This window comes from Stegostoma tigrinum, chromosome 24 (genome assembly GCF_030684315.1).
Source record: "Stegostoma tigrinum isolate sSteTig4 chromosome 24, sSteTig4.hap1, whole genome shotgun sequence".
Taxonomy (NCBI): Eukaryota; Metazoa; Chordata; class Chondrichthyes; order Orectolobiformes; family Stegostomatidae; genus Stegostoma; species Stegostoma tigrinum.
The window spans coordinates 273,592-288,688 of NC_081377.1; the positions used below are offsets into that span (position 1 = coordinate 273,592).

The window sequence follows — 15,097 nt, forward strand, 5'->3', positions numbered from 1 at the left end:
ACTGGACCATGTTGGGTAGCACAACAACATTTAAAAGTTTCACAAATGAAAATGAAAGATTAGGCAGGTAAACATTCAGCAGGTAGAACATTTCAAGTGGGAGATGATGTATTGGCATTGTGAAGCAGTATGGGGAGGCGCCAGTATTAAGCACCAGAGACACTGGTAATGTTCTATGGACATGGGTTTCAATCCCTCCATGGCTTGTTGTTGAATTTAAATTCATTTAAAAAATCTAGCATTAACAGTCAAATGATGACATAGAACATAGAACATTACAGCACAGTACAGGTCCTTCGGCCCTCGATGTTGTGCCGACCTGCCATACCAATCTGAAGCCCATCTAACCTACACTATTCCATGTACGTCCATATGCTTATCCAATGACGACTTAAATGTACCTAAAGTTGGCAAATCTACTACCGTTGCAGGCAAAGCGTTCCATTCCCTTACTACTCTCTGAGTAAAGAAACTACCTCTGACATCTGTCCTATATCTTTCACCCCTCAATTTAAAGCTATGCCCCCTCGTGCTCACCGTCACCATCCTAGGAAAAAGGCTCTCCCTATCCACCCTATCCCACCGATTATTTTATATGTTTCAATTAAGTCACCTCTCAACCTTCTTCTCTCTAATGAAAACAGCCTCAAGTCCCTCAGCCTTTCCTCCTAAGACCTTCCCTCTATACCAGGCAACATCCTAGTAAATCTCCTCTGCACCCTTTCCAACGCTTCCACATCCTTCTTATGATGCGGTGACCAGAACTGTACACAATACTCCATGTGCAGCCACACCAGAATTTTGTACAGCTTCACCATAACCACTTGGTTCCGGAACTCGATCCCTCTATTAATAAAAGCTAAAACACTGTATGCCTTCTTAACAGCCCTGTCAACCTGGGTGGCAACTTTCAAGGATCTGTGTACATGGTCACTGAGATCTCTCTGCTCATCTACACTGCTAAGAATCTTACCATTAGCCCTGTACCATGACTATGAAACAACTGTCGATTGTCAGATAAAGGCATCTGGTTCATTACAGTTCCTGTACAGAAGGAAACTGCTGCCCCTACCGGGCTTAGCCTACATGTGATAGTAGACTGACAGCCTGAACTGCCTTCCCACTCCTTTCCTCCATCCATTGCACCCTTTCTTAGTGTCTGTTTGTATGTGTAGAGGGGGGGCATTACAGGGGTTTAGAGTTTTAATTGGTCAAGGGATATGAAATGGTTCACCATTATATGTCTGGAATCTACTTATTTGTAAAAATCAATAATTCTTGTCAAGTACAAAAACGTGGTCCATGCTTTCTGGCAACCAGACTCTCAAAGTAAACTGGCTTTTATAAAATCTTTAACTTTTGTGATAACTCTAGCAGGCTTTGATTTTCAGTATGATACTCTGGTGAGAGATAACCGACTCAAAGGTCCCAGGTACACCCTTTGGTTGTTTGGTGAATGTATGCTACTTGGGCAGAGGTTTAGCCCTATGTGTGATGGTTGTGGTACGTACGGCTTTCTGCAGTGCGTCCAGAGTATTCTGTGCTCCAGTCACTCCAGTATTGAGTTGTACCAGACAACTTACAACGCATGCGGATTAGGTACTCAGTGCCTGGTGACAACTGGCACAGACGCTCCTCTTTCTGCAGTTCTTTGAAAGCCAAAATCTGTGAAAATGAAAGTGAAGAGCTTAAAATAAAATGCTTTTCAAAAGTCCTCACAGTCCAATAAATCTGGCAAGGTGGTGACACGGTAAGTCGCTCCATTTTGGAGCTACACTCTGCTCACCAGTTCCCTTTACTTTTCTTTTCTTTCACTTCCTTTGCTCCTCTCTGCAGTATTCTTAACCCTGCCCAACCCCCGCCCGTTTAACTAATGGCCTAAGGAGTCGGGAAGGGGTTTGGTCATAACTAGAAGCTGAACAGGCAGGCCATGTTCTGCAGTGACGGCAGATCGAGCATGGGCCACAGCAACAGTGGCGGATCAAATGTGGGCTGGTTCAGCAGGAGGAGTGGGACGGCGGGGCAGTGACAGCAGGGAAGGGGTGGTGAGGCGGTGAGGGTGGGATGGTGAGGGAGGGATGGTGAGGTGATGGTCGTGAAAGCGGTGAAGGTGGGCCGGTGACGGCAGTGAGGTGGTGACAGTGAGGCGGGGACGGTGAGGGAGTGATGGACGGTGAGGCAATGATGGAGGTGGGACTGTGAGGGCAGGGTGGTGATGGCGGTGAGGGAGGGATGGTGACGAAGGGACAGACGGTGAGGTGATGGGGTTGACAGTGGTGAGGGTGGGACGGTGAGGGTGGGACAGTGAGGCGGTGATGGTGAGGGAGTGATGGACGGTGAGGCAATGATGGCGAGACGGGGATGGTGAGGGTGGGATGGTGTGGGAGGGAGGGATGGTGAGGTGATGGGAGCGGGGCAGTGAGGGTGGGATGGTGAGAGAGGGGCAGACGGTGAGGCGATGGCAGTGACAGCGGTAAAGGTGGGATGGTGACGGCAGTGAGGGTGGGACAGTGAGGCAGTGACAGCGAGGGAGTGACGGACGGTGAGGCGATGGGAGCAGGGCGGTGAAGGTGGGATGGTGAGGCGATGATGATGGAGGTGGAACTGTGAGGGCGGGGTGTGATGGCGGTGAGGGTGGGATGGTGAGGTGGTGACAGCGGGGCAGGGGCGGTGAGGCGGTGACGGTGGTGGAAGTGTTTTGCCTCCTGGGTGATCCAGTAATTGGAGCAGTGCCTGCACTGTTGTGGCGATGGAATTTGTGGCTCTGAGATCTGGACTCTGTTTTCTTGCTTACTTTCTAGCTCAGTTAAACCTTTTAATTCTGGTTTATGTAACCAAGTGGGCACCAGTGAATGGTGACTTTGTGCAGTTTTCGCTGTACCTATGTATTCCTATGCTTAGCACGTGACAAATAAATCTAAATCTAAATCTGATGTCGTGTCACCCTTAACTATTGCCAGAAGTTGACTTGCACCTAACATCCTCCCAGGACAAGAATCAATATGATCAGCACTAACTTGTCTCCAAGCAGACTCGCTGTGTTCCCGGTACTGCAACTGGCATTGAATGTGGGGTTTAATTCTTATCCTCCATCTTAGAATCAAACAATTGCTGCTTCGTGGATCTCCTTGTATGATGGGATCGACAGGCTGCTCTAGTTTCACTAATGTGAGAACAAAGAGGAAGCAATAATCAGGGCAAAAATTGGCAGCTGAGGCACAAGATTTCTCAATTACAGTGTCATAAAAACTCAGAAGGATCTGAAAAAAGTCAAAACTCGGAGATTCACCAATGGCGCAGATGCTGTGACTTTCAGATTGCTCTGACTGTATTCTGAGTTTCCGACACAATGATCACCCAGTGCCAGATACTGTAGTATCGAGGTTCCAGATACTGTAGTGTCAGGCTCCCAGGTACAATGGTAGACTCAGATACCTTAATGTTGGGACCCATGTGCAGTTGTGTCAGATATGGTAAGTGTCCACGTAACATCTGTTATGGCAGTGTCTGTATTAATGCACAGATACAATCATGGCCGGTCCCAGATACTGTACTGCTCTAGTCTCTGCTACTTAGTGTTGAGTGTGTCCCACATTCCACTATTGCAGCTGTAAAATCTCAGGAACAATAGTGTTGGAACCCCAGATACTCTACTTTTAGATCCTAGTTGCTATAATGTTGGAGTCCATATTCTGTAGAGTCAGCATTCCAGATCCTGTCATGCCAGGTTCCCAGTTCTTATGGTATCAGAGTCCCAAGTACAGTCGTATCAGAGCTCTAGAATTGTCAGGGTTCCAGAAACTGTAGTGTCAGTGCTCTGATTACTGTCGTGTCATGGTTCCGGTTATTTTTTAATTAATTCAGTGGATATGGGCATCGCTGGCTGGGCCAGCATTTGTTGCCCATCCCAAGTAACCCCTGAGGACTTTTCTTCTGAACCGTTATAGTCCAAGTACCGTATGTATACACATAATGCAGTTATGGAACAAGATCCAGAATTTTAACACTGTGACACCGGGGGAATGATGATACATTTCACATCAGGATGGTGAATGATGTGGAGGTGGACTTGGAGATGATGGTATTCCAATGTACCTTCTGCCTTTGTCCGCCTAGTAGTGGTTGTGTGTTGGGAAGATGCTGTCTCAGGATCTTTGGTGAATTTCTGCAGTGCATCTTGTAGATGGTACACACTGCTGTTACTGAATGTCAGAAGTGAAGGGAGTGTATGTTTGTGGAAGTGGTGCCAATCAAGCGGGCTGTTTTGTCTTGGATAGTGTCAAGCTTCTTGAGTATTGTTGGTGCACCCATCCAGGCATGTAGGGAATATCGTATTCCTGACTTGTGCCTTGTAGGTGGTACAGTGTAAATGTTTCAGTTGCTGTTGAATCACAGTCCCACTAGTTTTAGTGCCAGGATTCATTGATGGTATTGTCAGAATCCCAGATACTGTCATGCTGGCATCCTCATTCTTGAAGATGACGTGACCAAGAAGGAAACAAATAGTAAAACATGAATAATACTCGAAGGGGTCTTACTTTTACATAAAAGATTTGCAGATGGGTGCTGAGGGTAAAATCTCCAAATTTGCTGATGATACTTAGCTAGTAGTGAATAGTGAAATGAGTGACTTCAGAGGGACATTGACAAGTTGATAAAATGGGAACACACCTGGCAGGTGCATTTCAGTACAGAAAAATGTGAGGTAAAGAATTTTGGTAGAACAAACAGAGATAATAAACGTTGAATGGTACAACATTGAGGAGAGTGAAGCAGTAGAGGGGTCTTGGGGTTCAATGCATGATTCTATGAAGGTGGGCAGATAAGTTGAAACAGTTGTTAAAAAGGCTGATTGGATCCTTGAGTTTCTAAGTAGAGGCATTCAGTATATAAGCAAGGAAGTGATGCCAAACCTCTACAAATCAAATCACATTTGGAGTATTGTATTCAGTTCTCAATACCTCATTTAAGGAAGGATGCTAAAGCCCCAGAGGTAATGCAATGGAGATTTACTGGAATGATGCCAGGCATGAAGGATTTTAGAGAAAACACAGTGTGGAGCTGGAGGAACACAGGAGGCCGGGCAGCATCAGAGGGGCAGGAAAGCTGTGTTTCAGGTCAGGACCCTTCTTCTGAAATGGGGGGGGGGGGGGGGGGGTGAAGGAAGCTGGGAAATAAATACAGAGACGGGGGTGGGGTTGGGGAAGGTAGGTGTGTTGGCGATAGGTGAGTGCAGGTAGGGAGTGGTGGGGATTGGTCAGTGAGGTGGGAGGAGCAGATAGGTGGGAGAGAAGATGGATAAGTTGTATCAGGTCAAGGAGGCGAGGATGAGAGGCAGGGTTGGTCATGGGATGAGGTCGGGGGTGGTGAGATTTTAAAACTGGTAAAATCCATAGGTGAGACCTTGGAGATTGCTTTGTAGAGCGCCTGCGACAAACGACAACACCTTCCACTTGCCAACCATTTTAACTCCCACCTCCCACTTCCTGGGGGACATGTCCATCCTGGGTCCCCTCCAGTGTCACAATGACGCCACCTGCAAACTGGAGCAGCAGCACATCTTATTCCACCTTGGGAGCCAACAGCCCAATGGCCCAAATGTGGATTTTATCAGTTTTCAAAATCTCCCCATGACCAACCCTCCCTCTCATCCCCACCTCCTTGACCTGACCACAACCTGTCCATCTTCTCTCCCACCACCTCACTGACCAATCCCCACCACTCCCCGTCACCTTCCCACCTACCTTCTCCAGCCCCAACCCTCCTCTTTCTCTTTATTTCAGAGATCCCTTTCTCTCACCCCCATTTCTGAAGAAGGGTCACAATCAAAAACGTCAGCTTTCCTGCTCCTCAGATGCTGCCTGCCCTGCTGGGTTCCTCCAGCTGCACATTGTGTTATCTCTGACTCCAGCATCGGCAGTTCTTATTAGCTATGGAGGATTTTAGATCTAAGGAAAGATTAGAGAAATTGGTGTGGAGGTGCCCATCATGAATTGGGTGGACAAAGTCAGAAGTCACATGACACCAAGTTATAGTTCAACAGGTTTACTTGAAAACACAGGGAACATCGATGGAGCAGCATTCCAAATGCTTGATTTCAAATAAACCTGTTGGACTATAATCTGGTTCTTGTGGCTTCTGACTTTATTCTTCTTGCAACAGAGGTGACTGTATTGAGATGTTCAATAGGATGAACAATTTTGAAAGGGTAAAGAAGGCTATTCTGTTTCCACGTGGTGGTATATCAGGAATGAAGGGTCACAATTTCAAGGTTGTCAGTAAGAGAGATAGAAGTGAGATGGGGTGATTCCTTTACAAAGAGTTGTTAGGATTTGGAATACTCTGCCTGGGAGGTTTAAAAAGAAGGCTAGGTTATATTTGAAAGTGATGAGGGCTATACAGACAGGGCCGGAGACTGGGGCTGGCTGGGTAGCTCTTTTGGGACCTGTTATGGACACAATGGGTTGAAGGTCTCCTTCAAATTCTACAATTCTATAAATTTGACCTGAGTCTCATTCAGCACTTTTACTGGTTTTCCTTCTTGAAAGGCGCAGTAGGGTCAGAGTCTGTTTTCATGCAGTGTCAGGGTCTATGATAATGCTGTGTTGCAGTCTGTGTTACAGTAGTGACAGGGTTCATATTATTGTAGTATTGGTGTCTCAGACACCATAGTGCTAGAGTACCTGATAGTTTAGTATCAGCTCCCTGTTAATGTTGTGCCAGGCTGATGGGTCTAGTTACTGCACTCACACCATGTTAGCGATGTGTGATGTTTTCAGGTTCTCACTATTACTGTAGCATCAGGTATCAGTTACTATGGTGTCCTGGCCCCAGACAGCGGAGTGTTATAAAACATAGAACAATACAGCGCAAAACAGGCCCTTCGGCCCTCGATGTTGCGCTGACCTGTGAACTAATCCCTCCCCCTACACTATCCCATCATCATCCATATGCTTATCCAAGGACTGTTTAAATGCCCCTAATGTGGTTGCATGAACTACATTGGCAGGCAGGGCGTTCCATGCCCTTACCACTCTCTGAGTAAAGAACCTGCCTCTGACATCTCTTTTAAATCTATCATTCCTCAGTTTGTAGCTATGCCCCCTTGTACAAGCTGAAGTCATCATCCTTGGAAAAAGACTCTCACTGTCAAACCCAGATGATATAGAAACAAGTCACCAGATTGTTTAATGCCAATGTGTGTAATACTGTAGAGTCTGATTACCAGATAGTTTACCATTGGGGTCAAGGTACTGTGATGGTGGAGTGATGGGTCTAAATAACTAAACTAAACTCATGGTACCTGTCAATGCCCTTGATTGCAAAATGTCAGGGTCCCAGTTCCTATGGTGTCAGGATCCTATGTCAGCGCATCAGTGTCAGAGTGCAGGGCACTGTAGTGTCAGGATATTAGTTCCTATAGCTCTGTGCTATCTAATGAATATCCACCGACAGAAGAGTTGGAGGGAGTAATTGGCACAGCAGAATGACACCATATGACAAACGGGAGATCAGCAGTTGAGGGAGAATTTGAGAACAATGTTTACAGAGCTTCAAAACTCACTCACCCACATCCATTGCATCAAGGCACAGGACGTCAGACACTTGGGATCCGAGTTCATTCTTCGCGAGCACAAAGATATCGTCAGTGGAGAAGAGACGGAGTTTGTCACGAGGAACAGTACAGGAATGGGAATCCTGAGACAAGCAATCATTCCACTTTGCATCCATTTCATGATTATGGCACTTACCCAAATTCCTAAGGAGGAAACATGCCGACACAGATCAGCAGGCAGCATGGGCAGGCAATTCCCTTTCGAGGGAAATGTAGGAGCAATAAGTTCAGAGAACCCTGATGTCAAAGATAATTCAGGACTGGATAACAAAGAGTCGGGCTTTCAGCAAGTCCAAAGGGAGAAAATCATCTGTGGTCCAAAAGGAATAGAGGAAGAGTAAGAGGGAACCTACAAAAGCAATTAGAGCAAAAAGGGGGCATGAAAAAGGACTTGCAAAACAGGATTACAGAGAATCCTAAGATATTTTATCAATATATTCAAGGGAAGAAGTTAACCGGGGTAAATTAGGGCCTATTAGGGGTACACTGAGGAATTTACAGGAAGCAGAGAGTGTTATAGACATTAGTTACAGGGAGGTGGACATACCACCAGTTCAATCAGGTAGATGGGTGACCGCCAGGAGAGGCAGGCAGGTAGTGCAGGAGTCTGAGATAACACAATGTGAAGCTGGATGAACACAGCCTATCGCAGCTTGGGCTGCTATGTTCATTTAGCTTCACACCATGTTATCTCAGATTCTCCAGCATCGGCAGTTCATCCTATCTCTAGCACAGGAGTCTCCCGTGGATACTCCCCTTTCAAAGAGGTATACCACTTTGGATACTGTTGTGGGGGCACAGCCTCTCAGGGGAATATAATAGCAGCAGCCAGGCCTGTGACACCACAACTGGCTTTGCCATAGAACAGCATTGGGCAAGATCGAAATGAGCAATAGTGCTGCAGACTCGCTAGTTAGGGGCACAGACAGGCATTTCAGTGGCTGCATTCAAGACTCCAGGGTGGTGTGTTACCCCACTTGTGCCAGGATCAAGTACGGATATGAGTGGGTTCCACAAAATTCTTAAGGGGGAGAGTGAGCAACCAGAGGTCGTTTGTGTACATCGGGCCAACGATATAGGTAGAAAAAGGGATGAGGTCCTGCAGAGACAGTACACTGAGTTAGGAAAGAGGCTGAAAAACAAAACCTCGAGGCTAGTAATCTCTGGGTCACTACCAGTGCCAGTGCCACATGCTAGTGAGGCAAGGAATAGAAAGATTGGACAGATGTAAGTGTGGCAAAGGAGCTGGTGCAGGGGGCAGGCTTTCATGTTTTTGGATCATTGAGACCTCTTCTGGAGCAGGAGAGAACTGTACAAGAGGGATGGGTTATGTTAGGATCAGTAAATCAGGAAGAAAGGACAGGCAGAGACAGCTAAGTGAACACAATGGCGCTACTGGACTGAAGTGTATTTATTTCAACACAAGGTGTATTATAGGTAAGACACATGAGCCTGGAACTTGGTCAATGTGTGGGACTATAACGTTGTAGCCATTATAAAGACTTGGTTGAGAGAGGGACGGAACTGGCTGCTCAATGTTCCAAGGTTTTGTTGTTTTAGACAAGCTAGAGAGGAAGGTAAAAGCGGAGGAGGAGTGGCATTACTAATCGGGGAGATGTCACAGCGACACTCAGGGAATATATTGGAGGACTCATCTCCTGAGGCAATAAGCATAGAATCACTCCGTTAGGATTATACTGGAGGGCCCTCAACTGCCACCGAGATATTGAGGAACAAATATCTTGTCAGATTATGGAAAAATGCAATAAAAACCAATTGTCATAGTGGGTGACTTTAACTTCCCCAATACTGACTGGGACTCCATTAGAGCAAGAGGCGTAGACAGGGCAAAATTTGTTAAAGGCATTGAACAGGGTTTATTGAAACAGTACGTGGATAGTCCAGCTAGACGAGGGGCTATACTGGGCCTTGAATTGGCTATTGAGCCCAGCCAGGTGGCCGACCTTTCAGTGGGACAGCATTCTAGAAACAGTGATCACAGCTCCTTAAGTTTTAAGATGGCTTTGAATCAGAATAAATCAGGACCTTGTGGCAAGTTACTAAATTGGGGGAGGGCAAAGTATTGGGCAGGAGCTAGGGAGTGTTAATTGGGAGGAGCTATTATTGGGCAAGTCCACATTTGACATGTGGGAATTGTTTAAGATCTTGCTGATGAGAGTTCAGGGCTGGCATGTTCAAGGAAAAAGGAAGGACAAAAAGGAAGGGCTCCTTTGATAATGAGAGGCTATGAATTTAGTCAAAAGAATAAAAGAAGCATATGTAAGGTTTAGGGAGCTAAAATCAGCAGGGCCCATGAGGAATATAAAGAAAGTAGGAAAGAACTTTAGTAGGGAATTAGGACAACAAGAAGGGGCGATGAAATGACCTTAGCAAGCCGGGTTAAAGAGAATCCCAAGGCATTCCATACATACATTAAAACAAAACGATAACGAGGAAGAAGGTAGGGCCATCCAAGATTTAAGGAGGGAACTTGTGCTTGAAGGCAAAGCATGTGTGTTAGATCCTAAGTGATTACTTTGGATATTCATCCACTTGAAGGATATGAAAAATAGTGAGATTTGTGTGGCGCATCCTAATGTGCTAGAGCACTTTAAGATCAAGAAAGAAGAGGTGTTGAATCTCTTGAAGAGCATTAAGGTGGATAGGACTCCAGAGCCTGATGGTATCTACCTCAGGCTATTGAGAGAGTCAAGAGAGGAGATTGCTGGAGTATTAGACAACTTCTTTGTATCATTATTAGCTACTGGAGCGATCCCATAAAACCAGTGAGTAGCTAATTATGCTTGTCTGCTCAAGAAGGGAAACCAGCATAATCCAGGAAACCCTAGGCCGATGAGTTTTGTATCAGTGATTGGGAAACTATTGGAAATAATTCTTAGGGATAGTATTTGCACACATTTGGAAAAGTATGGCTTAACTAGGGATAGTCAGCATAGCTTTGTGGAGGTCATGTCTTGCTAACATGATTGAATTGTTCAAGGAGGTGAGAAAGGTGCTCAATCAGGGCAGAGCAGTGGATGTTGTCTGTATGTATTTAAGTAAGGCTTTTGACAAGATCCCTCGTGGAATGTTCATCCAGAAGATTAAGATGTGTGGGATGTGCGTTGACTTGGCTGCTTGGATTCAGAACCGACTTGCCCATAGAAGGCAGAGGGTCGTGGAAAGGTGATTCCATGGCTGGATGTCTGTGACTAGTAATGTTCCACAAGGATCTGTACTGGGACCTCTGCTATATTTTTATTAATAACTTTGAAAATGTAGATGGGTGGTTTTGTAAGTTTACAGATGATACAAAGATCGGTGGAGTTGTGGATAGTCAAAGGATATAGCGGGATATAGATCAGTTGCAGATATAGAACATAGAACATAGAACATAGAACATAGAACAGTACAGCACAGAACAGGCCCTTCAGCCCACAATGTTGTGCCGACCATTGATCCTCATGTATGCACCCTCAAATTTCTGTGACCATATACATGTCCAGCAGTCTCTTAAATGACCCCAATGACCTTGCTTCCACAACTGCTGCTGGCAACGCATTCCATGCTCTCACAACTCTCTGCGTAAAGAACCTGCCTCTGACATCCCCTCTATACTTTCCACCAACCAGCTTAAAACTATGACCCCTCGTGCTAGCCATTTCTGCCCTGGGAAATAGTCTCTGGCTATCAACTCTATCTATGCCTCTCATTATCTTGTATAAAACCTTAAAAGCCAAAAGAACTGCAGATGTTGGAAATTGGGAACAAAAGCAAAGTTGCTAGAAAAGTTCAGCAAGTCTGGCAGCATCTGGAAAGAAAAAAAATCAAAGTTAACGTTTCGGGTCCAGTGACCTGAAAAGTCCTGAGGAAGGGTCATTGGACCCAAAGCATCACCCTCGATCCTCTTCTTCACAGATCTAGCCAGATCTGCTGAGCTTTTCCAGCAACTTCTGTTTTTGTTCCTGATAAAATCTGTGGTTATCTCAGGGCAGTGACTGGAAAGCAATTCTGGAATTTGTATACTAATCGTTTCTAAATGAAGTAGACAGTGTGGCATTTTACAAATTCCTACTTTGGAAATAAAACCAGTCTGACTCCAGGTTGATACACAGCCAGGTTTTAAACAATGCCTCACACTTAAAATGCATTGTCTGACCTGGGATATCACTTCTGGTTTACTGAGGGAACTGATAAAACTTTTGATATCTCGGGGCTTTAACTTGAAAGAAATTCAGGATCCTGCATTTTAATCCTTTCTAACTGATTAAAGATTTAACAGCCATTTTAACTTTGTTCAATACATTTGCATCAGTTCTATTTGATTTTTCGCTTATAACTTCTGTGTCCAATGCCACCTCTCTCACTGACACCTGAAGAAAAAGTGAGTCTCCAAAAACTTGCGTCTTCAAATAAACCTGTTGGGCTATAACCTGGTGTTGTGTGATCTTTGACCTTATCTTCACAGATTGAAACTGATGTTAGAAGCCAAATTTGAACTATGAACCAACTCATAATCAATCATTTGCCATTTCCACTGCCAATCTTGCAGTCTTAACTCTCTACTCTTCCATGTGATTTCTTAACATTTCTGTGAGTGAAGTTTTGAACTCATCCAAAATAATCCTCTCTACCCACATGGTCACTGATTATTTCATTTGTTTAGCCACTTTCTGAAATGAAATGAGAAAGGCTCTTACATCCTTCTCAACAAACCTAGACAATGCTTGGACATATTTTAACAGATCCCCACCAGGTCTTTGGTGATGATGGGATTGATCTCCATCACTGTCCTCATTGCTACTCCTAATTTTCACCTCTACCTCTGCCATTTTTAGTCGATTTTGAGTTTTCAGTCCTAACCCCTGAAATTCAAAAACCCTCTCTTTCTCCCTTTCCTATCGCGCTATCTTCCTTTCTTCTGCTAGGCCCTTCCTTTCCTTTTTTTCCTTTGATTTTAATCCACTTTCCTCTCACACAGGCAACTGTAACTCCAGTTGTTTGCCAATCTTAAAGGTTTGCCGTACTCACTTTCTGTGGAGAAATGACTTCTTCCACCTCCAGGTGACTCTTAGCAACTGAAAGAGCCATTATTACGCAAGGCTCACCCTGTTTAGCCCATGAATAAAAGACACCACCACTCACCACTCACTGCCTTTGAGTCCAACAATTTTAAACCCAGCCTGGATTTAGAGATTTCAATCCTAACTGCAGTTGAGAGGCTTGAGTGTTCTGTTTATCTTGAGAGTGATCCTGTCAAGAATTCTTAAATCCTGGAAGGGCCACCCATGATAGGATGGTCAGAGGGGAGGAAACAGACAAGGCACAATCCAAAATAACGGTGATCCAGTTGGAAGATACTCTTTGAGATCAGCTGTGATTGAGGGTAAGACTGTTGGGATCAGTGAGATCCCCAGTCTTTGAGATTGCATTGTCTCTGGAGCTGGATCTACCCTCTGTCAAGGAGACTGCATCTGCTGATGTGCAGCAGTATTCCCATTGTAAGGATGTGGCCACACCAGACGTCCGGAAGCCCCTAACATCAGACTGGTATGTAGTCAGTGGAGTGTCAGTTTTGGAATCAGGGCAGGAGTGCATTTCGGCAGCTTTCTTCCCGCCTGAGTAACCCTCTTCAGTAACCCACTCTGCTCATCCATAAAATTAGTCTGCTCCATCACCAACCAGGCTGGAAAAGCACATCCCTTGCACTCATCAAAATCAAGCCAAAGTCAAAATCAATCTCAGAATCCAGAATATATGAGCACTCACAGCTAATGTTTGTAGTATATATAAATGAGCTGGAGGAAAATGTGGCTGGTCTGATTGGTAAGTTTGCAGGTGACACAAAGATTGATGGAGCTGCTAATAGTGCCGATGATTGTGAAAGGTTACAACAGGATATAGATAGAATGGTAACTTGGGCACAGAAATGGCAGGTGGAGTTTAGTCCATTTTGGAGGATCAAATTTAGCTGTGAATTATACTGTAAATGTCAGAACCCCTAGGAACATTAACATACAGACGGATCTGGGCGTGCAAGTCCACAGTTCCGTAAAAGTGGCAACACAGGTGGCCAAGATGACTAAGAAGGCACATGGAGACAGTAAGAACTACAGATGCTGGAACCTGGAAATGCACAGCTGGTCAGACAGTACGCAAGGAGCAGGAGAATCAACGCCCTGGGCCAAAACCCTTTGTCAGGGGTGGGGAGGGGGAGAGGAGCCAAGAAATAAATGGGGAGGGGAGGTGCTGTGGGAAGGTAGATGAAATGAAGCTGATGATTGGTGGATGCAGGTGGCAGGCCACCGCGGTTGGCCAGTGAGAAAGGCGGAGTGGAAATGTGAGACAGACGATACACAGTTTAGGGAAGAAGAGGCCCCGCAGCTACCGAAGTCAATGTTCAGGCCACCAAGCTATATGTTCCCCAAGTCGAAATATGAGATGTTGTTCCTTCAGATCACATCTGGTCCCACTCTGACAGCGGAGGAGGCCAAGGATGGGCTGTCACAGTGAGACCAAATGCAAACCAGAGAAACAACACCTGAACTCTCACCTTGGGAGCTTTCAGCCCCATGGCCCAAACATTGACCTCACCAGCCTCAAAATCTCCCCACCCCCAACTTGATGGATGGAGAAATGGTAGATGGAGATTAATCTGAGTAAGTGTGAGGTGCTGCACTCAGGGTGATCAAATATTAAGGAGTAGTGTACAGTTTCTGATAGGAGCCTGAACAGCATTGATTACAAAGGGCTCTTGGGGATCAAGACCTTATCTGCCTGAAACTGGCAACAATGGTGAAGAAGGCATTTGCCATGTTTGCCTTATTGGTAGGGGAATTGAGTACAAGTCTCAGGATGTCACGTTGCAGCTTTTGAAGACTCTGGTCAGGCACATTGAGGATGTTACATTCTATTCTGATCACCACATTGCAGGAAGGATGTGGAGGCTTTGGAGAGGATGCAGAAGAGGCTTACCAGAATGCTGCCTGGATATGAGCTGTAAGGACAGGCTAGAAAAACCCAGGTTATTTTCTCTGGAGCAGAAGATGGTTAGGGGAGACTCGATATAAATTCTGAGATGCATAGACAGGGTTGACAGTCAGGATCTTTTTCCCAGAATTGAAATGTCTAAAACTAGGAGGCATGCATTTACGGTGAGAGGGGCAAGTTCAAAGGAGATATGAGTGGCATACTCTCTTACACAGAGAGTGGTCCGTGTCTGGAACTTGCTGCCAGAAGCAGTGGTGGAGGCAGAAATGATAGCAGTGTTTAAGGGGCTTTTAGAGAAAAACATGAATATGCAAGGAACAGAGGAATATGAACCAAGGGCAGGCAGAGGGGGTTAATTTAATTTGGCATCAGGTTCAGCACAACATCATGGGCCAAAGGGCCTGTTCCTGTGCTGCATTGTTCTCTGTTCTAATGGGGGGGGGGGGGGCATCCTCTGTGTGATTCCACGGATCAGCAGAAGGGTGTTAAAGA

The 15,097-nt window shown here is 45.4% G+C and overlaps 1 protein-coding gene across 2 annotated transcripts in view; it reads right to left on the bottom strand.

Annotated features, from left to right (window-relative positions):
• Window positions 1-15,097, bottom strand: part of LOC125465071 (granulocyte colony-stimulating factor receptor-like) — a 176,390-nt gene that overhangs the window by 91,302 nt on the left and 69,991 nt on the right. For both annotated transcript variants that reach the window (XM_048558159.2, XM_048558158.2), the window contains exons 5-7: window positions 7,569-7,759; window positions 3,018-3,163; window positions 1,512-1,665 (exon numbers count right to left, since the gene is read on the bottom strand). In XM_048558159.2, coding sequence (XP_048414116.2) covers window positions 1,512-1,665; window positions 3,018-3,163; window positions 7,569-7,759 — 491 coding nt within the window. The remainder of the gene's footprint in view (window positions 1-1,511; window positions 1,666-3,017; window positions 3,164-7,568; window positions 7,760-15,097) is intronic.